Source organism: Scardinius erythrophthalmus (genome assembly GCF_964197995.2).
Source record: "Scardinius erythrophthalmus genome assembly, chromosome: 9".
Taxonomy (NCBI): domain Eukaryota; kingdom Metazoa; phylum Chordata; class Actinopteri; order Cypriniformes; family Leuciscidae; genus Scardinius; species Scardinius erythrophthalmus.
In genome coordinates, this window is record NC_138229.1 from 17,372,332 (window position 1) to 17,394,602 (window position 22,271).

The 22,271-nt window shown below is 37.9% G+C and overlaps 2 protein-coding genes and 1 long non-coding RNA gene across 16 annotated transcripts; all 3 read left to right on the top strand.

The window, feature by feature from the left end:
• The first annotated feature begins 441 nt into the window (after nt 1-441).
• puf60a (poly-U binding splicing factor a) lies at nt 442-14,814 on the top strand. Of its 14 annotated transcripts, none has more exons than XM_081374659.1 (15): nt 442-522; nt 1,336-1,407; nt 2,614-2,722; nt 3,298-3,393; nt 4,251-4,340; nt 4,520-4,588; nt 4,887-5,048; nt 5,153-5,245; nt 6,384-6,597; nt 6,905-7,095; nt 7,388-7,444; nt 9,379-9,456; nt 10,107-10,218; nt 13,322-13,569; nt 13,854-14,808. In XM_081374659.1, exons 4-15 carry the CDS (start codon nt 3,313-3,315, stop codon nt 14,151-14,153), a joined length of 1,695 nt encoding a protein of 564 aa, XP_081230785.1. In that variant the 5' UTR covers nt 442-522; nt 1,336-1,407; nt 2,614-2,722; nt 3,298-3,312; the 3' UTR covers nt 14,154-14,808. The 14 variants fall into 14 exon arrangements, with proteins under 14 accessions (XP_081230785.1, XP_081230783.1, XP_081230781.1 ...); XM_081374658.1 differs by having other exon boundaries at nt 458-516; XM_081374660.1 differs by lacking the exon at nt 2,614-2,722 and having other exon boundaries at nt 453-516.
• Nucleotides 14,815-15,801: 987 nt separating this feature from the next.
• LOC308696212 lies at nt 15,802-17,296 on the top strand. The gene is made up of 4 exons (XR_014030797.1): nt 15,802-16,014; nt 16,183-16,287; nt 16,432-16,497; nt 16,612-17,296. It is a non-coding gene; the product is annotated as an uncharacterized lncRNA (long non-coding RNA).
• A 631-nt stretch (nt 17,297-17,927) lies between these two features.
• LOC308696209 (cystatin-like protein) lies at nt 17,928-19,551 on the top strand. Its single transcript, XM_081374678.1, has 4 exons — nt 17,928-18,192; nt 18,368-18,472; nt 18,586-18,651; nt 18,766-19,551. Exons 1-4 carry the CDS (start codon nt 18,016-18,018, stop codon nt 18,889-18,891), a joined length of 474 nt encoding a protein of 157 aa, XP_081230804.1. The 5' UTR covers nt 17,928-18,015; the 3' UTR covers nt 18,892-19,551.
• The last annotated feature ends 2,720 nt before the right edge of the window (nt 19,552-22,271 follow it).

A 22,271-nucleotide genomic window follows, 5' to 3' on the forward strand; every position in this document is an offset into this window, starting at 1 on the left:
CAAGTCAAGTCACGTGTTTTAACAGTTTTACATTTATACAATTAATTACAGAATGTTTTTTATGCATTTGATTTACGTTTTTGATGTTTAATGAATTTTGTTTTTCATAATTGTTTTACTGTTACCGTGCTGAAAATCATAATAGGCTGCATAATGCCAGACAATATATTTATTAATAATAATTGGTCACAATGTGTGTTAATTTTTTTTTCCTTGGTGATGGAAATATTTTTTGGTGATTTTGTTCATTTTTGTTATAGACAAAAATTACTTGTATAGGTTTTGGGAACGTCTTATCAAGAAAACTGAAAAGTTATGTTTTATTGCGCTCTCGAACGTACAATTATACTTTTTAAGCTCCGAGTAAGAGGCCAATCAAAGCCTGATCAGCCACACACTGCAGCTGCGCGCCTCTTACCTAATGCGCTCTCTAGATATCGCGAGATTTCGTAGTCTTCCTCGCGGTGTGGACGATAGTGCTGGAAGGTGTGCTCAATGGCGGTGGCTGTTTCAGCGGTAAATGTAATATTTTGCTAATTTTCCCTCTTAATATAAACACAGTATTATTTCATGCGCTTATAGTAATGTGTCCGGATAGAGATTTAATTTAAAACAGCTAGATGCACAGGGGCATGGCTAACTAGCTTAGCGCACTGAGAGCGGGATTTTCTTCCCGGCCTGCTGCTGCGTGTCTCTTTTTAACCACAGTGATTATTTAATAATGTTCGACTGACCATATCATTTCTGACAGCTAGGATTTACTTAGAACGGTTATTTTTAGCGGGTTATTATTACTAGTATAACAACCTAAACGCATGCGCTTACTCGCTCTTTGAAACGTTATATGAGCTAGCGCGTTAACCCGTTCACATTGTCCTCCATGAGCTGAATCAACTTCGCTGATGCACGCGTCAATAGAAACGAAGCGCTCTGTTTCCGTGTTTTACCCCGAGGTTTGGTTGCAGTTACAATATGCTTTTGAAAAAACTGTGCATCACCGTCACGCATCTTATTGAATACAGTTTAACCCAACATTATATAAGGCCTCGTGCCTGGTCAGAACGAATGGGATACACATTCAGCATTTATTGAATGCTGCTCTTTTGGCTTCCTAGTCAGTGTGGTTACTTTATTTTTCAACGTTAGGTAATGTATGTATTGTAAATCAGTACAGTACTGCATGTACAAGTAAATTAGTCTATCCACCAACTACAAGTCTGTTCTACAGACATCTCAAAGCCCATGCTATGAAAAGCAAGGTGCAATTCACCCTTTTAAGTTGGCATGTGGGCACAGTGTACATGAGTTTACTGAAACCTCTCTCTTTCCTTATAGACTCCGTTTTGAACAGTAAAAGCTCCCCCATATATAATCTCACAAGACACCCCAGCGGAGAGCAGGCGCTAGGTAAGGGGTCAATCCACTGCTCACCCCGAGACCACAATTAGCCTGTCATAAAAGGGGTTTGCAAAGAACTTTCGATGTGTCCTATTTCTTTTTTTAATTATTGAATTATTGCATATATTTGATCAACAAAAGGTTGCATTAGGCAACCTGTACTTCCTTAATATATTGTTTAAATGTCACCAGTATGTGTGTAAAACGTATCAGAGCGGTAAGGGATGGTAAATAGTTATTTTGCATAGTCATTACAACAAAAACACATTTCCACTATCTTGTTGTTCATTATTTGTCAATCAATCCCGTTGTACCATCTTGGTAGCAGACAACCTGCAATTTTTTTGCACCAATATTCATGCTTTGGGAGATTTTGTTTTCAGTCTGTTAAAGGAATAGTTAAGCTAAAAATGAAAATTATTTGCTTATGTTGTTCCAAATCTGTATGACTTTCTTCATTCAGTAGGAGAATCTGAGGATCGGCCTGGTTGCTCTTTTCCATACAACTATAGTGGACTGGCTTTCAAGCTTCAAAAAGGACATGAAGTAGTCCATGCATCTCGAACCTTATATTTGAAACCTTCTGACGCCAAAACAAACAAATTAAAGTCATTAGTGAAAATGTTGACATCTACTCTAGAAAATAACATTTGGTTTGGAACAACATGAGTAAAGGCTCGTTCACACCAAGAATGTAACTGTAGCGACCAACGAATGATGATGTTCTGTTTAAGTGTACGCTGCAGTTATTTAATCTAATGCTTTAAATGCTGGAGCTCATTACATTGGCTGGGATCTGATTGATCATTCATCAGATGGGAAAAAAAAGTGTTTCCAATGATATTGTTTCACTGTGTTGTTATCGTTGTAACTGTGGTGTGAATTTCCTTGTTCTCATGGAATTAGAACGATTAGTAAAACTTTAGTTATCATTTTTGGTGTGAGGGGTTTTAAATGACAAGTTTCATTTTTGGGTGAACTGTCCTATTAAGAATCACTGCCACAAAACGTCTGTCTACAAAATATGTTGCCGTAAGGTTTGTCACCGAGGCTTTTTGGTCCTTAACAGTAGAGGCAAATCTGTCCCTGGATTTGGATGTCAGTGAACTCAAATTGTTGTCTTCCTACCCAGTTCTATTGTTCTAAGTAGGTTTGTGTTTTTCTTTTCCTTTTTTCTTTTTTGTCGTTTCTCTCCATGTGTCGTCTGTGCTGTAGAACATATCTCTTGGTTGTACTATATTTCCAAAGCCAATGGCAGAACTTTTTGGGTTCAAACCTCCTTAAGGGGGGACAGTGCACCACTCTGGAGTTCATTTGAGCAAAGGTACTTAAGTTTTCTCTTGTGTAGTTTTAAATAAGAGGGCTCAATTACTTTAGCATATGCACTCTAAGGTTATATGGTCAGATATAACCAGATAACAAAATCAAGTATTTGTTTCCACTGAGGGGGAAATTCACCATGTTCCCCTGACAATTCTGTGAGGATCCTGTAAATTGAATGTATACAGAAGTGTTTTATTTCAACAGTATTTTTTATAAGCCCTAGGCTAAACTGAAGGCATCCAAAATGTAGAAAGCAGTTTGAACAAGCTCAAAATGATCTAGAATCATTTGAAATTTAATTATGTAGATGTAGATTTCTTTCCAGCACTAGCCCTAACACTGATTTTTTTTTTTTTAAATGCATTTATAAAGATCAAATAGTAAATTAATTGCATAAAATGCATAATTCGTAATATTGTTCAAGAGAAGTATCCTGATGTATTATGACTAATACCATTTGAGTTTGCTCTTAAACTAGATGGTCTTAAAAGCTGTAAGGAAGTTGTCTAGTGTGAATGTACAGTTTCGCTGCAGCTCACAATCGTCAGGTCTGACAGATGCCTGTGCTCTGTGCAGGGAGGCGAGGCTCTGATGATGGAGAATGGACAGAGCACAGCCTCGAAGCTCGGCCTGCCACCACTCACCACTGAACAGCAGGAGGCGCTGCAGAAGGTGAGACTCCCCAGATACTTCTGCTGCACATTTGTAGTGAAATCAATGATTGTGTATAATTATTGAGGGTGGGATAGTGTATCAGACGGGCCATCATTTATAATTTTGTGATGTGACTTTGTTACATTGCGATCAGGTTGATCGGAGAGCAGTTTAGGGTGTGCGCATAAGAGCAGAAAGAGACCTGCTTCCTGTGCTGCCTTTTTTTTTCTTGCTCTCACAAAATGAAAATAGTAATGAATAACCTATGATACTGAGTGTACATGATACTGAAAAATAGTTGTATCGTTTAAGAACCATCTTAAGTGCAGCCTTGTGTGATATCTGCACATTTAGCTTGAAGCCAAAGTTTCTATAATTTATCGTGTTGAGTCTTGATTTTTCTTTTTCCATGTCCTCTAGCTTTATAAGCATGTGTTTGCTCTGTGCACATGTAAGTAAGCAGTGGACGAGAGCAGAGCCAGTGCTATGCCTTCAGTACTAGTGGCGTCTGATTATCTGCTAGTACTATTCTCAATTGCTGGAACACTTTTAAAGTGGGGGATCATTCTCATTTAACTTTCGTGAATTTTATTTTTATCTGATCTTTATCTTTGTGATTTATTATTAATGACACATACTTTAGTCAAATGAACTAATAGTTTCATCTTTTAAAATTGAATATTTTGTCTAGCAAGAGCCCTGGCTATTTGTGGTCTTGCTGAGGTAGTTTGAAGTTATGTTACTTTAGTTATGAAGTTATGTTACTTTAGTTATGAAGTTATGTTACTTTAGTTATGAAGTTATGTTACTTTAGTTATGAAGTTATGTTACTTTAGTTATGAAGTTATGGTTACTTTATGTGCTCTCAATTGTAGGCAAAGAAGTATGCCATGGAACAAAGCATCAAGAGCGTCCTGGTCAAACAGACCATCGCCCATCAGCAGCAACAGCTCAGCAACCTACAGGTAAAACTGCTCAAGAACTTGGGAAATAGTATTTTTAAACTTTCAATGTGTGTATTCATAAACGATTGTAATGTATCATAATGTGAATGTTATTTCAAGGACCCTTTCTAAACTCAACTGACAAAAACATCCCACTGTGGTACAACAGTCAATGACAGTTGGTTTGTTTTTCCTGACAGATCCCTAATTCCCTTCAGATGGCCTCATTAACGATGGGCTTTGGAGATCCCCTCTCACCACTACAGTCTGTAAGTCCAACACAGTTTCTCCAAGTAACTCTGTAACCTTCATTCCTGTTCTATTTGTGAATGTAGTAGTAGTAAATGTTTGTTTTCCCTCCTTTTCTTGGCATACATGTGGTTGTTTAGTACTCATGTGTGTAATGTTTGGAGGTAAAGAAAAGCCAGTGCTATGTCTTCGGTGCCAGCATGTTTATTGTCTGCTGGTTCTATCCTCAATCATTGGTACAAGCCTATGAATGAGAAACACCTTGAATTAGCATATGCCTGGCTTGGCACATCTCATCATATCAGTTGTCCATTACAGGTTGCAGCACAGAGGCAACGAGCATTAGCCATAATGTGCCGTGTTTATGTTGGGTCCATCTACTACGAGCTAGGAGAAGACACCATCAGACAGGCCTTTGCTCCTTTCGGTCCCATTAAGAGCATTGACATGTCCTGGGACTCTGTTACATTAAAACACAAGGTCAGAAGGTCTTTTTATAGTTGTGAAGTGTTTTATGAATTACCATTTTATGTTTATTGATTATTGCTGTATTTTTAACCGACGATAATCTGCTCTTTCTGCAGGGTTTTGCATTTGTAGAGTATGAAGTACCAGAAGCAGCACAGCTCGCTTTAGAACAGATGAACTCCGTTATGCTGGGTGGTAGAAACATTAAAGTGAGCACTTTGTAAAAATGAATATTAATAACTTGTGAGTAGGCATGTGCCGGTATCAAATTTTCATGCTGCGATTAATTGATTGAGCTTTTATCACGGTATTCGGTATTATCACGGAATTTTAATTGCTATAATTATTAAAGGTTAAAAATGAACAAATTAAATTAAATAGAATTTGGTTTTCATTATAATAAATTATGACAAGTAAAAATATAATAAAAATGTATGAGTGCACATATTTAGCAAAATACTCCTCTCTATAGCTATTTTTTCTAGTCAACTACGTGTTGGTCATTAAATGGCTTTCCTGAGGTAAATGTAACGTTCTGTGACATAATTGTTCACCTGCAGTTTTATTGACCTCTTTCCGTGGTTGAAAAACACTGATTGATCGATATTATGTGTGAGGCATAAATACCTTTCGGTAAGTTGTACTGTATCTTTAAATAAAAAGTAACAGATGATCGTTTTACTTGAACTGAGGCGCTACAGCGATCGGTCACGTCACATTTACAAGCACCAAAACGGTATTTATTGTCTGAATTTCGTAATAAAATGGACAGAACATGAGAGCTGAGAATTTTCAAAAGTAACCTGCTCTGTCTAGTCTGTCGATGTCAGTGTAGTCTTTGCTCCGCGATTTTTCTCTGAGTGAGAAAATGAATGTGTGGCGCGAGAGCGTGTGAAAAGTGTCGTTCGCGTGAGTCTCACACTGAATGCGTAGAGTTGACAGCCCTGCTTTTAGAAGCGGGATAAATCGACGGCAGCGTTCCTCCTTCCGCCGTGCTGCTTCTCCTTGTGAGGATTGTTTACATTAGACTAGAGTGTGCACTGCGCCGCATGCACACAGCACTTCATGTGGGGATTGTTTACATCAGTGCGCACGTGTTTTGCACAGCATATACGCAGTGTTTAAGCGGTTGATGGAAAATAAGCTAATGCGCGTTCTATAAATATAAATTCTGATCTATTATTTTTCACGGTATTTTGAAGTGCCCGCGATAACAATATTGTGCATATTCATTTCCGCGATTTATCGCATTACCGAATACCGGCACATGTCTACTTGTGAGCCAACTTTTCCCCCTAAATATTTCAAATGTATCCTATAATTTCTGATCTGTTTCAACACTCATAGGTGGGGCGACCAAGCAACATTGGTCAGGCTCAACCGATCATAGACCAGCTAGCCGAAGAAGCGCGCGCCTTCAACCGGATTTACGTGGCATCCGTGCATCCCGACTTGTCCGACGATGACATCAAGAGCGTGTTTGAGGCCTTCGGAAGAATCAAGTCTTGCACATTGGCGCGGGACCCCACGACGGGAAAACACAAAGGCTATGGCTTCATAGGTGAGCGGGCGACTGCTTCACCCATTCGGATGAATATAAATGTATCTGACTGAGAGCAGTCAGTCATGGCAGAATGCTGTTCTCTACATGTCTCACAGGGGATAGAGAAGGGTGGGGGCAGGTTCCTCACATGCTTTCATAGTAAGTTTTTATTTCTGTTGTCGTTGTTTTCTTAGGCTCTGTTACGGACATTTGTGCCATAAGTACCCGCTGGTAATTACACAGTAACTGTCTCAGAGCTCTGGTAGATTTATGCTGAGTCTTCTTGGATGCTGTTGAGTCTTAGTCCTCCCTGTTTCCTCTGTAGAATATGACAAGGCCCAGTCTTCGCAGGATGCCGTTTCCTCCATGAACCTTTTCGACCTGGGTGGGCAATACCTCCGAGTGGGCAAAGCCGTCACGCCACCCATGCCCCTTCTGACTCCAACGACGCCGGGCGGACTGCCTCCCGCTGCTGCCGTAGCCGCTGCAGCCGCCACTGCCAAAATCACAGCACAGGTGAGCATTTACACACCTCACCCATCTATTGTTAGTCAGGGAAAGTGTGTGTGAGAATGTGAGCTGCTGCTTCCTTTGACATTTAAAAGCCTTCCTTTGTAAAGTAAGGCAGCGTGATTTTTAATTCGCTTAGCAAAGCTAGTGCAGACACTTGGTCCTGTATGTGAGGGCTTGATTTGAATCAGCTAAGGCATTGACTGGCATGAAGACTCAGTTATGACACAACATTACTTATTTGAGACCTAGGTTTTACATGCAGAAAGATAACATAGCGTGTAAACTCCAAAAACAGATGGCATGGAATCTGTCCCAGCCGGAGAATCGGACAGAAGACTTCCTCAACTGTCTGGTAAATCCTTCAGGAAATTCTGTTCAAAGCACGCTGGTGCCTTTTTGTTTTGTGTAGAATGAGTGTGGGGAGAGACTTGTCTTCAAGACCTCCCAGTAACAGTGATGCTAGGTAGTGAATGTTTACTAGACAGGCCCATATACTTCAAAGCTGAGCAGATTTAGTCACAGGTGACTTTAAGTAGCACCTCTGCCAATATTTTTTAGCTACATTATGCCTCTTATCTGTAATCTGGGTTCGGGCCCACATAATGATGAATTTATTATTCTGGATGTCTGCTTAATCTCTTGAGGCTTTTATCTCTTGATAGTTCTTTAATAGGTGTGCCTATAATATTTTAATACTGAGATAACATTTTGGCATTTTTCTATTGTGGATTACTTCCATTTTAGTTAATTTAACTGCATCTATGCTACAGCATAGATCATGCTAAAATTGCTATACTATATGCTACTCAATATATTGTAAATCTGTTTGATCAATGATGTAATTGTTCTATGTTGTCTCATGCTTGTCATACATAGTTTAAATTTATATTGTGTAAGCAAATAAATGCATAGGTTTTTAACTTGTTTAGCAGTGTCTAAATTAAACTTATAATTTATATTTAATGATACAGATTTCTAATAATAAATTTAGCTTGTTTTGTTACATGTTCTTGACCTTTATTTCAGGTCTTGGGCCTAGTTGCATGAAATGCCTGAATGGTTAGATGCGCAAACCCTTCAGAACAGACACTGCACTATTGTTTAATGTCAATCAACTTTCTATTTCTTTAAGCGGTTAGTTTTTCGCTGCTTTAAAAAAATTTTTACATTAACTGTTCAAAGTTTGGGTTGGGAAGATTTTTTTTTTTTTTTTTTTTAGATAACTCTTTAATGCTCGCCAAAGCTGCATTTATTTGATCAAAAATACAGTGAAAAAAGTTATGATGTTTTTACAATATTTAAAAAAAAAATCCTGTGATGGCAAAGCTGAATTTTCAGCATCATTACTTCAGTCTCACACGATCTTTTAGAAATCATTCTAATATGCTCATTTGGTGATAAGGAAACATTTCTTATCAATATTAAAAACAGTTGTGCTGCTTTATATTTATTTAATTTAATTCATAAAAGTACTAACCCTAAACTTTTGAGCAGTGGTGTATATAATGAAATTTAGGTTTTTAGGTCATTTAAAAGGCCTAACTTGCATTCAAGCTGTATATTGCTGGTTGTCATCTATTAATTAACAATGTTTAGGATTTAAAGCCCTCTATGTTTTGTGTATATATATATATATATATATATATATATATATATATATATATATATATATATATATATATATATATATATATATATATATATATATATATATATATATATATATATTATTAGTCCGAAATAACCCAACTTTGCTTTAGAAATCAATTTTACAAAATCGTCATTAGAGGTATCCACAAAGTTGAATATTTGAATATTCGATCTGCAATAGTTCGAAAATTAAAAATACTATTCGAATTTAGCTAAATGTTGATTTGCTGGCCATAAGTGCAGTGGGTCCATGATAAGTCTTAAGCATGCAACCTAAAACTCATTTATAACTAAATGCACGGATTGGCACTGTGGAGTGTGAAAACAAGTTGATCATATCTGATGACAGAATGGCGTCGTCTGTCTCTAGGCACAGCAAAGTTTGGTCAAAATGTCATGTTGGGAGCGAACTTTGTGAGGTGAAACGGAGTTATAATAATATCACCAACACGATAAGTAATCACATGAAATGCAGGTAGATGCAGATGTACCCCTGAGCGAGCTGAGAAGACCACTAATTTGATCTCGAAACATCCTTTAGGTTTTGTTGAGGGAGACTTGTTTCAGGGACAGAAATCATAAAGCTTTGTAAGAAACGTGGTCGCTTAGCACACTATTATCTTTGTGTCCCTGCAGCATCTGTTGGTGGAGCGCTTTTTCTCCTCATCCGGCCTTATTGTTGACGGACTAAACAACCGACTTTCATCCGAGCATGTAGATATACTTGTTTTTCTCAAGAACATGTGAAACAATATAAACACGATAACCATATGCTGACTCAAGTGTATATATACATTCTGTATGATAATTGACAGTCTGGTTTATAAGTGCACTGCGTGAGCTTAATGCTTCTGTTCATTTCATTCTTGTTTGCACACATTGTTTTAAGCTAAAAAAAACACCATGATATAACTTAAGCTAGAGCTTGTTCAGAAATGGTGACACAAACGTAATGATTGAAAAAATGACGTCTTTCTCGTTAAACTTCATTTAAATAATCGAATATTCAAATATTCGAATACAATATTTTTGAAATGCCCATCCCTAGTTGGAATAAATCTTGAATACAAAGGCTTAAGGGACAGCTGAGCATATAGCGTATAACTGAACATGTATGTTGAGTATATCTTCTGCTCTGGAGACAGTACAATATATGTAGATATGTTTTATATATTAATGCTGACAAAAAAAAAAATCTTAATTTCTCAATAGCCCATTAGCTCCAACTGACGATTTTTATGCAGCTGGCCCAAGGCTTGTCTGTGTGTGCAAAGGTCTGTTTGTCCACTAGTGTTGGTGTTATGTGTGCATTTAACGGGCGCTGTCCAGGCGGTGTTTCTATATGTCCCACTCTGTTCTTCCAGGAAGCGGTAGCGGGAGCATCTATTCTGGGGGCGATGGCCGGGGGTACGGGCCTGAACCTGCCCCAGATTCCACAGGCCGTCATGGCTGCTCAGGCCCCAGGGGTCATTACAGGTAGGTGCAATCAGAAGTGGTTCATAGTATTTTGTCAGTACTGTGGCCCTCTACAATAAGTGTTTTCACTTGTGTGCCTTAATCGTGCTGTATGTCTTCAGTATTTTGGTTCTGCATGTAGTTGAATTGTGTACGAGTGGGGCCCTTTACTTGGATGTCTTTTGCATGAATGATAGCATTTCATGTATTTTTTAAAACAGGATTGTTAGGAACATTTACAGGAGTCCGTCCAAAAGATAATTAAACAAACAGGCTTTATTTTTCTTTCAAAGCCTTAATTTGACAGGCATGACCGCCCACACATTACTTGGGTCTACATCATTTAGAACGGATCACTAATTTTAAGTGGTTGTGCTCAGACCTGTTTGTTTTAGTTGAAAGCTCATTCTGAACGCCCACTATGTTTTCCCATTTCCACATTAGCTTTTATGTGCACAATCTCTCTCTCCCTCAGGTTTCTGTTGTCCTACACAGTACTCAGTTTAACGTGCCCTGTCGTGGGTCGTGTCCACTAATAGATTTCTCTTTTATTTTCTCTTCTCTCCTTGTCTCTTTCTTTCTCCTTTTCTCTCTCCTCTCTTCCCCTCCCTGTCTTTATTCTCCAAATTCGTCATGACCCTTCCCTTTTGCTGCACTCTGATCAACCAAGTTTGAAGAGGACTGTTTCTAACCCCTCCCCTCATAAACAAATCTCTCATTCCTATTGGCCAGTGAGTCTCTCAGATCTCAGATGGGGGTTTTTTTTGTGGAATTGATCATGAAGCCAAGCCAAGAGGACGGATGGGGTTTCAAATAAAAAGGGGAAAGTAACCCCAATCTTAAATCTGCCTCTTTTTTTTTTTTCAAACTAAAAAAAAAAAGTGCAGTCACCGAGGCAAGAAGCGAGCAGGTACAGAGGAGGAATGCTTAAGCAATGCCAGAACTGTCTGATTACTACATGTTTTTTTTTTTTTTTTTTTTTCACCTTTCTTGTTTTAATGAATCATTTACATGAAAGATAAGTTTTTCCTGTTACTGCTGAGATAAATATTTGCTTTAAAGGTGCATTGCGTTTTTCTAACCCATACATGCTTAAACAATTGCCTGACGGGCTGAATGAGCCCTTCTCTGATCACTGCGATTGCCTCTATTATCCTGTACAGTAAAATAAATAAGAGGGATTCGGGTCGGAATTTGAGACTGGGCGTGACGTCATGCGCGTTCAGTTGCAGTGTTGCAGTTTCGCTTGTCGCCAGAGGGGGCATAGTTCTGCAAAAACTGAGACTTGCGCAATGCACCTTTAAGGAATAGTTCATTCAAATTTAAGACATTATTCAGTGAAAGTCTTGATATCCGCTCTAGAACTCCTTGGCACTTTCATAAGTGAAGTAGTAATGCTGGATTCATGTACAAATCATACTTTTCAATCAATTGATTGGTCCGTTTCATTCACAAACTGAATGTATCACTGACATACTCAAGTTCATCTCCCTAATACTGGGATCCAGTCATTAGTTAACTTCTCACTGGAGGGGAAGATGATCAGTGAACAACTTATATTTTGATTTGTATCATCATTTCTGAACATTAATTGTCATGCAAACAAGTGGTTTTCAGCCTTTAAATAAAGGCCCCTCCTTGTCCAGAGAAATATTCTAAAGCTCCCCAAATAGCAGCTTTTAATTGACAGCTATTTTCAAACTTTTTATTTTTATTATCAGATACTGGGGCTTATGATATTAATTTATGATTTATTTTAAATATTTGTAATTAGGGCTGGGCGATATGGCCAAAAAAAATCACGATATTTTTTTTTTTATATCAGTCGATATCGATAATTATCACGATAAGTCTAATCTTTATTTATTTTAAGTTTAAAGGCAGATTTCTGCTCCTAAGTGAAAGTTGTAGAAACCAGAGCGTTAATTGTGGTTTTAAACTACTCACTTGCCAAACAGGTGAACATTTCACAAATCTGAGGTAGAACATTCAAACATTTGTCATTTTTCCTTAACAAAATAAATATATTTATTGGACAATTTCTTGGTTTCTGCATGTGCTAATTTTTTATTTTATTTTTTTTTGGTAAAATGTAATATTCTGACTGAGTTTTATTAAACTTAACCATTGGTCCTCCAGTATCATGCATTTAGATCATGACAACCACAGATGAAACCAGGCATACCCTGTAGCACCTCACTATCATGGCAAAATGTAACTTTATGGTATTTGTATAAAAAACAGTAGCCTAAATACATTATTAAATACTGTAATTATATTCCATTGGTCCTTTAATACATTGTCTACATTAATAATATAATACAATTCAATATGTATATCCCACATTTCATGGTGCAGTTAATATTACTACTAGGCAAACGTTAAGTTACAGTAAATCCGTGGTAAATGATGGGAATTTGTAGACGGAAAAGCCCTCTGATTGTATCATTGCACACCGTGTTTCTCCTGTTTGTCATCACTGTTTCATCTGCCTTTAAACTGGTTTAAATCACTGAGACATTTGTGTTCCTTGCTGAATTCAAGCGCTTCTCACTGGATTTCGTGACCGAGACCAATCAGAGTAAACGCATCTGCTCTAGTGAGCTCGCCTCGCACTGCCCTTTGGACTTTGAGCTGAGCGGATAAATGGTCCGTGTGGTGCGCGGTTCAAATGAGTTTCGTTCCGCCTTTACCGCATAAACATTATTGAACATTTATCGACCTCTTCATATCGTTTTATCGAGGAAAAATTATATCGCGATAATTATCGTTATTGTTTTATCGCCCAGCCCTATTTGTAATGATTCATTGTGCCCTGCCCACCTATTATCTCCATCCGACTAATATATTGCTCATGTAGTTTTAAGATTTCCTTTTTTTGTGTCATATAAAAAGATGTGGGTTTGAAATGTCAGCCTAGATGACAATTTTTGGGTGAACTTTTTCTTAACGTGCTTTTAGTTTTTTTGAAGTGTTTTTTTTTTTTCAGGGAACAGTCCTGTAATGGCTGTGTAGTCTGGTAATAGTCCATTTTGCTTGCATAGAGAGGGATTTATAGGTGTCTAGCAGAGATTCAGTGTCAGACCACAGTTAATAATATACTGACTCCTGTGTTTTTGTGCAGGGGTGACGCCAGCCCGGCCCACGATGCCTGTTGTGCCCCAGGTGGGTCTTGTGAACCCGGTGTTGGCCTCTCCGCCGTCACTCTCAGCAGCTGTGGCTGCAGCCCAAGAGGCAAAGAAGGAAAAAGAGGAGGAGGAATCCGCTCAAGACGGCACGGGCCAGGAGATGCTCAGTGAACAGGAGCACATGAGCATCTCGGGGAGCAGCGCAAGGCATATGGTCATGCAGAAACTGCTGAGAAAACAAGAGGTTAGTTCTCAATCACTAATGTTTGAGGTTGACAAGAAATGGTTTGAAAAGTCTTATCAAAAAATGTTCAAACTGTAAAAAGGTTTATTTTTTTATGATGGCAAAGCTGAATTTTCATTAGTCATTACTCCAGTTTTAAGTGTCACATGGTCCTGATCCTTTGTTATCCTTACTGAATAAAAGCACAGACCCCAAACTTTTGAATTTGTGTATGCAAGTTGATCATTTTGCAATGCTATAATGGAAAAGGTTTTAAACAATTTTCTGTATGCTCTTTCCTCAAGTCTACGGTTATGGTGCTCAGGAACATGGTTGGACCTGAAGACATAGATGATGATCTGGAAGGAGAAGTAACGGAGGAATGTGGGAAGTTTGGAGCCGTTAATAGAGTGATCATTTACCAGGAGAAGCAGGGTGAGGAGGAGGATGCTGAAGTCATTGTAAAGATCTTTGTAGAGTTTTCAGCAGCATCAGAGATGAACAAGGCCATTCAGGCGCTCAACAACCGCTGGTTCGGAGGTCGTAAAGTTATCGCTGAGGTGTACGATCAGGAACGGTTTGACAACAGTGACCTCTCTGCATAGACTGTCAAATACATCCTTCCCTACATCTCTCTCTCTCTCTCTCTCTCTCTCTCTCTCTCTCTCTCTCTCTCTCTCTCTCTCTCTCTCTCTCTCTCTCTCTCTCTCTCTCTCTCTCTCTTTCTCTCTTTCTCTCTTTCTCTCTTTCTCTCTCTCTCTCTCTCTCTCTCTCTCTCTCTCTCTCTCTCTCTCTCTCTCTCTCTCTCTCTCTCTCTCTCTCTCTCTTTCTCTCTTTCTCTCTTTCTCTCTTTCTCTCTTTCTCTCTTTCTCTCTTTCTCTCTCTCTCTCTCTCTCTCTCTCTCACTTACACAGAAGCAGCCGCCAGCCACTCTTCCCAGTGGTACTGGCTTCTCTTTATAACTTGTAATTATTTTTTATCGATGTTGATATTAATATTATTAATGATCCCTTCTTGGGACAGGCAAGGAAATGCTCATGAATATTTTTTTTATTGTTGCTGTACTTTAATGTGAATGACTGGATCCCCCCCCCCCCCCCCATCCTTTTTTTTGGTCCATTGGTTTACTCCCCATTCAACCAATCAGATGTTGTTCAAATTCATTTTTTGTTGTTTTTGCCCCCCCTCTTATTGTTTAAAATATTGTCAATAGTCTGTTATGATGCTCTTGGTTTCAAATGCCAGAACAATAAATTCTTCAAATATAACACTTGGGTCTTTTCTGAAATGGTATGGAAGCTTGTTTTGTTGAAATGCACAAAAACATTGAGATTTTTTACTGGTGGTTTTCATGTGCTTTGTCCGGTTTAAAAGAATAGCAGGAGCTGGAATTATGGTTAACGTGAAATAAACAAGGTATGGAGTGGATCTAAATGCAGCCATGAGCCAAAGTTTATATTTGCGTAATGCTCTTGAGTTCAAATCAAACATTGAATGTTTTATCAGGAGATGTGTAAACTTTCCATTTGTACTTTGAAAGCAGAAAAACAAATGGCTAAACGTGCATTAAGTAGCATAAATCTGAGGTCTTAATCCACCTTTTTGTGAATCAAGGCGTTTATAAGGTCTTAAATCAGAGCAGAAAGTCTTAAATACTTCGTCATTGCATTAAATCTTGCATGAGGGATTTTCTCAGGTTTCATTTTAATTTCTGCACCATGTGGCTTAGATTTAAGAACTCTGTAACCCATAGAGGAATTTGATAAACATCCCCGCAGTTTCATCTTTTCTGAACTTTGCGGCTTTGAAATATTAAATTGGGGAAAGATTTGTCCCAAAGAGTATTTGCAATGCTAGTTTTAGACATGCATTTAGTTTAAAATGGTTCACCACCTTATAAGTTGGGCTGGAGTCATGCTGGTCTTTGTTATATTGCCTAGTCTAAAGACATTTAGATTGACTGAATCAGAATGTTCTAATAAGAAAATTAAAGGTTTTTATTGAGCTTCATTTTTTTTATGACCAAAGTATGTTTGAAAACTTACTGACAGTGTGTCCTTTGATTTATTCTTTAAAATGTCCTGACTTGGTCTTAAAGGGTCTTTTAAAGGGAGTCTTAAATTTCTCTTCATAAAACCTGCAGAAACCCTGTCTTATTTCATCATCTTGGGGAGGGCCTCTGGTTACAAAGTAGACCAATCACAGCTGATGTGGTCTGTAGACGTGATACCAGTGACTGGTTCTGACTAAGATCAGTCTAACAGCGCAGAACATCAGTTACTGTGCAAGATGAGAGGTTTACTGTTCCTGCTTAGCGCTCTGTTACTGCTGGAGTCAACAGACGGAAACAAAGAATATCATCAACTAAGCCAACATGAGACAAACATCATTGACAGGGCAATACAATTAGCCAATGAGAAATATGGAAAAACTAGACACCTTGATTTTGCCTTCATTATAGAAGCTGTAAGTTATTTAATTCAAATGTTAAACCTTTATCAAGTTGCTGTAATTTGTGTTTGTTTTCTGTCCTTATGCATCTGCCTTAAAGTGCTTGGTAAAAATATTTGAACATCTCCTACATTTAAGGTTGTCATCTTTATGCTTTACATGTATCGCTCCTCTATATGACAGGATTCTAACAGTCACATGATTCATGTGATATTAAAACCCACCTCATGTGACAAGACGACACCAAATGTCCATCGGCAAGACTGTAAAATCCAAGAGAAGGCAAGAGTAAGTAGCTAACTCTGACAGAAGGACTTTGATAGTCTAAATGTCTATAATAGTCATTGTAGAACACACTTAAAGAAAAGAAAAAAAAAACTTTTTTTTAAAAAAAGCTTACAGTTTCACACAGGTCTATTATATTTTTCTCAGCCTCAAGTTTCTTGTGTTGACTGTGATGGATCCATGTCCTGTTTACGTCTCAGAGAAACAGACAAGGTACATCACACATTAGTCACATATTGGGGACAAAGACCTTTATTCACCATCATGAACCAACCTATTTGTATAAGATATTCCTGCACTAATGGATTTTAACTGTTCTCATTGCAGATTAAAGAAACTTTATCTGCATGTTTGCCTCCCCCACTCACATCAAGGAGTCATCTTTATGGGGAAGGACATCTGATGGCACTAAAAGAAGGAAATGAGCAAACACCGGATATCTGGGATGCATCTGATAAATAAAAACGATCGAGGATCTTTGCAACTGGCCATATGATTTAAAAAAAAAACTACTAATGAAATGTAACCTATAAAATTGACCTCTCAGGTCAAGTTTCTTGAATTTAATTATGAAGATTAATGTATTGTCCAATTGTCAGTTTTCTCAATGTTTCAATTTAATGATGTAATTTTGAGAGAAATATGGAAAATACAGTATTCATTAGTACGTAGACGCTCACAACAACCGCTGGTTCGGAGGTCGTAAAGTGATCGCTGAGGTGTACGATCAGGAACGGTTTGACAACAGTGACCTCTCTGCATAGACTGTCAAATACATCCTGCCCTACATAACCTTCTCTCTCTCTCTCTCTCTCTCTCTCTCTCTCTCTCTCTCTCTCTCTCTCTCTCTCTCTCTCTCTCTCTCTCATTTACTCCCCATTCCACCAATCAGATGTTGTTCAAATTCATTTTTTGTTGTTTTTGCCCCCCTCTTATTGTTTAAAATATTGTCAATTGTCTGTTATGATGCTCTTGGTTTCAAATGCCAGAACAATAAATTCTTCAAATATAACACTTGGGTCTTTTCTGAAATGGTATGGAAGCTTGTTTTGTTGAAATGCACCAAAACATTGAGATTTTTTACTGGTGGTTTTCATGTGCTTTGTCCGGTTTAAAAGAATAGCAGGAGCTGGAATTATGGTTAACGTGAAATAAACAAGGTATGGAGTGGATCTAAATGCAGCCATGAGCCAAAGTTTATATTTACGTAATGCTCTTGAGTTCAAATCAAACATTGAATGTTTTATCAGGAGATGTGTAAACTTTCCACTTGTACTTTGAAAGCAGAAAAACAAATGGTAAACTTTAAGTAGCATAAATCTGAGGTCTTCATTCACCTTTTTGTGAATCAAGGCCTTTAAAATGTCTTAAATCAGAGCAGAAAGTCTTAAATACTTTGTCACTGCATTAAAACTTGCATGAGGGATTTTCTCAGGTTTTTTATTGAGCTTCAAGTTTTTATGACCAAAGTATGTTTGAAAACTTACTGACAGTGTGTCCTTTGATTTATTCTTTAAAATGTCCTGACTTGGTCTTAAAGGGTCTTTTAAAGGGAGTTTTAAATTTCTCTTCATAAAACCTGCAGAAACCCTGTCTTATTTCATCATCTTGGGGAGGGCCTCTGGTTACAAAGTAGACCAATCACAGCTGATGTGGTCTGTAGACGTGATACCAGTGACTGGTTCTGACTAAGATCAGTCTAACAGCGCAGAACATCAGTTACTGTGCAAGATGAGAGGTTTACTGTTCCTGCTTAGCGCTCTGTTACTGCTGGAGTCAACAGACGGAAACAAAGAATATCATCAACTAAGCCAACATGAGACAAACATCATTGACAGGGCAATACAACTAGCCAATAAGGAACATGGAAAAACCAAACACCTTGATTTTGCCTTGATTTTAGAAGCTGTAAGTTATTTAATTCACTTTTTATAATTTTACCGTAAATTTATAATTTTACTGTAATTTGTCTTGATTTTTTTTCTATGCTTATGCATCTGCCTTAAAGAGCTTGATAAAAAGTTAAACTACATGTAAGGTTGTCATCTTTATGCTTTACCTGTCTCTTTCCTCTATATGACAGAATCATGACAAGCGCATGCTTCATGTGTTATTAAGATCCACGTCATGTGACAAGATGACACAGAGTGTCCATCGGAAAGACTGTAAAATCCAAGATAAGGCACGAGTAAGTCTCTACTCACTCAGGATCTTAATAGTCAAAATGCCTATAGGAGTCATTATAGAATATGTTTTAAAAAAGCTTACAGTTTCACACAGCTCTATTGTATTTTTTCTCAGCCTCAAGTTTCTTGTGTTGACTGTGATGGATCCATGTCCTGTTTACTTCTCAAAGAAACAGACAAGGTACATCACACATTAGTCACATATTGGGGACAAAGACCTTTATTCACCATCATGAACCAACCTATTTGTATAAGATATTCCTGCACTAATGGATTTTAACTGTTCTCATTGCAGATTAAAGAAACTGTATCCAAATGTTTGCATGGCTCATCAGGGAAGACTCATCATCTTGGGGGAGCACATACATTGTTCGTAAAAGCAGAAAATGAACAAAAAACTGGATGTCTGGGATGCATCTGAGAAATAAAAACGATCGAGGATCTTTGCAACTGGCCATATGAAAAAAAAAAAAAAACTACTAATGATATGTAACCTATAACATTGACCTCTCAGACCAAGTTTCTTTATCTAAAATTTTATTATGAAGATTAATGTGCATTTTTGCTCAATTGCCAGTTTTCAGCTGTCATGATGTAATTTTGAGTTAAATATGGAAAATACAGTGTAGTCTACATTAGTATGTCCTGTATTGAATAACATACAAGTCAAATTAACAATTGTTTAAAAATGTTTAAACATTCTTCATAGAAGACCTTGTAAAATTGTCCTCAAAGTTTACATAAATGAAATGTTACAAATCTTGATCTTTAGACGATTTATTGGCACTGAATTTGAGTGGCCCACTTTAATCTTTAAAAGATCTGTATTTAGCTGTATTTACAGTTTCTCTTTATCGCTTTGGCTAAATTCTCAAATGAGACTTTTTTTTATCAAAACAATAAAGTCTCTTAACAATTAGTTTCTTGTTCACATCAGATTTGGATTTCTTATTGATTTAAGCAAATAACGTGTTTTGGCACATGTGTGCAAAAGAGTTCGTACAATTTGCACAACATCTAAATGCACAGGGCTTGTTGATCAAAACTGATGAGTTATTCTCAGTAAAACTGTCAAACTCTCAAACTTCTAAACATTCTTTCATCGTGTGAGCCTTCACATGCAAAATGATCCATTCAATTATCAAAATCTGTCAGACATGCATGTAAATTTCATAAATACCTATGACATGGAATATTTGTAAAATGTGCTGAATTGGCAAATGGCCTGCCATTGTAATGAAATAGAAATAACAATATTACCAATCAAGTTTGGAAGCATACGCTATACACTCACCTAAAGGATTATTAGGAACACCTGTTCAATTTCGCATTAATGCAATTATCTAATCAACCAATCACATGGCAGTTGCTTCAATGCATTTAGGGGTGTGGTCCTGGTCAAGACAATCTCCTGAACTCCAAACTGAATGTCAGAATGGGAAAGAAAGGTGATTTAAGCAATTTTGAGCGTGGCATGGTTGCTGGTGCCAGACGGGCCGGTCTGAGTATTTCACAATCTGCTCAGTTACTGGGATTTTCACGTACAACCATTTCTAGGGTTTATAAAGAATGTTGTGAAAAGGGAAAAACATCCAGTATGCGGCAGTCCTGTGGGCGAAAATGCCTTGTTGATGCTAGAGGTCAGAGGAGAATGGGCCGACTGATTCAAGCTGATAGAAGAGCAACTTTGACTGAAATAACCACTCGTTACAACCGAGGTATGCAGCAAAGCATTTGTGAAGCCACAACACGCACAACCTTGAGGCGGATGGTCTACAACAGCAGAAGACCCCACCGGGTACCACTCATCTCCACTACAAATAGGAAAAAGAGGCTACAATTTGCACAAGCTCACCAAAATTGGACAGTTGAAGACTGGAAAAATGTTGCCTGGTCTGATGAGTCTCGATTTCTGTTGAGGCATTCAGATGGTAGAGTCAGAATTTGGCGTAAACAGAATGAGAACATGGATCCATCATGCCTTGTTACCACTGTGCAGGCTGGTGGTGGTGGTGTAATGGTGTAGGGGACGTTTTCTTGGCACACTTTAGGCCCCTTAGTGCCAATTGGGCATCGTTTAAATGCCACGGCCTACCTGAGCATGGTTTCTGACCATGTCCATCCCTTTATGACCACCATGTACCCATCCTCTGATGGCTACTTCCAGCAGGATAATGCACCATGTCACAAAGCTCGAATCATTTCAAATTGGTTTCTTGAACATGACAATGAGTTCACTGTACTAAAATGGCCCCCACAGTCACCAGATCTCAACCCAATAGAGCATCTTTGGGATGTGGTGGAACGGGAGCTTCGTGCCCTGGATGTGCATCCCACAAATCTCCATCAACTGTAAGATGCTATCCTATCAATATGGGCCAACATTTCTAAAGAATGCTTTCAGCACCTTGTTGAAACAATGCCACGTAGAATTAAGGCAGTTCTGAAGGCGAAAGGGGGTCAAACACAGTATTAGTATGGTGTTCCTAATAATCCTTTAGGTGAGTGTATGTGCAACCAGCAACTGTGAATTTTCAGTTTACATGTACTACATTTCTATATGAGACACAATGCACTCATACACTCATCTAAAGGATTATTAGGAACACCATACTAATACTGTGTTTGACCACCTTTCGCCTTCAGAACTGCCTTAATTCTATGTGGCATTGATTCAACAAGGTGCTGAAAGCACTCTTTAGAAATGTTGGCCCATATTGATAGGATAGCATCTTACAGTTGACAATTGTCTTGACCAGGACCACACCCCTAAATGCATTGAAGCAACTGCCATGTGATTGGTTGATTAGATAATTGCATTAATGAGAAATTGAACAGGTGTTCCTAATAATCCTTTAGGCGAGTGTATATATATATTTTTTTATTTTTATTTTTTAAACCTGCATGTTATTACAGCTAATTAAGTCTAGAATTACCAAGCCTGTCCCTAACCTTTCCCGTATCCCATCTCAATAGCAGCAAACGTGTTTTTCAACACAATATGAGCACAATAAGTTCACTGTACTTTTTTTTTATGTAATAGTAGATAAGGACACTTAACATAAAGTTTGACCAAATGTCCATTTTCTTTTTGTGTACTACAGTAATGACTTTTCCTAGTAAATTTTTACCTACTGCTGAAATCTGTATCTGAAAAGCTCAGCGTGACAAACAAGAACATTCAGCTAGACAAAACTGACATTCTTGTAGAAAACAGTCAGTGTCAACTAAAAAGTAGAAAGCACATGAAATTTGTATTTAACACATATTTCATAGTGAAAAAACATCTAAACATTTTGACCAGTTTGGCTCACACAATGACAAAAATACTTTTTATTTTGGTGGCACTGGACAATTTACTGACACAAAAACTAGGTTTTGAAGCATGAATTAAATGTTTTGGGTGAGTAACTACATTTTGCAGACATGCAATAGAGTTCTGATGTTCCAGCAAAAAAAGGGCCAAAGCAATTGAGAAAAACTGTAAATAATTATAGGTAGCCATTTACAATACCATTTAACAACTTATAACCCTTTTACACAAGTAACAAGAACGATTCAAGTCCACTGGCCGTCAAAATAATTCTTATTATGTTTTTATTTATGTGTTCACTGAATAAATGATTCACAGGATCAATACTGGAGAGACTTTGGCTTTAAAGACCATTTGACCGCCCGATCCACTTAGCACCGGCCCCTTATGGTCCCTCCTGCAGCTCTTTGCGGATGATGTTGTCGTGCTGGCCTCATCAAACCAGGACCTCCAGCATGCACTGGGACGGTTTGCAGCCGAGTGTGAAG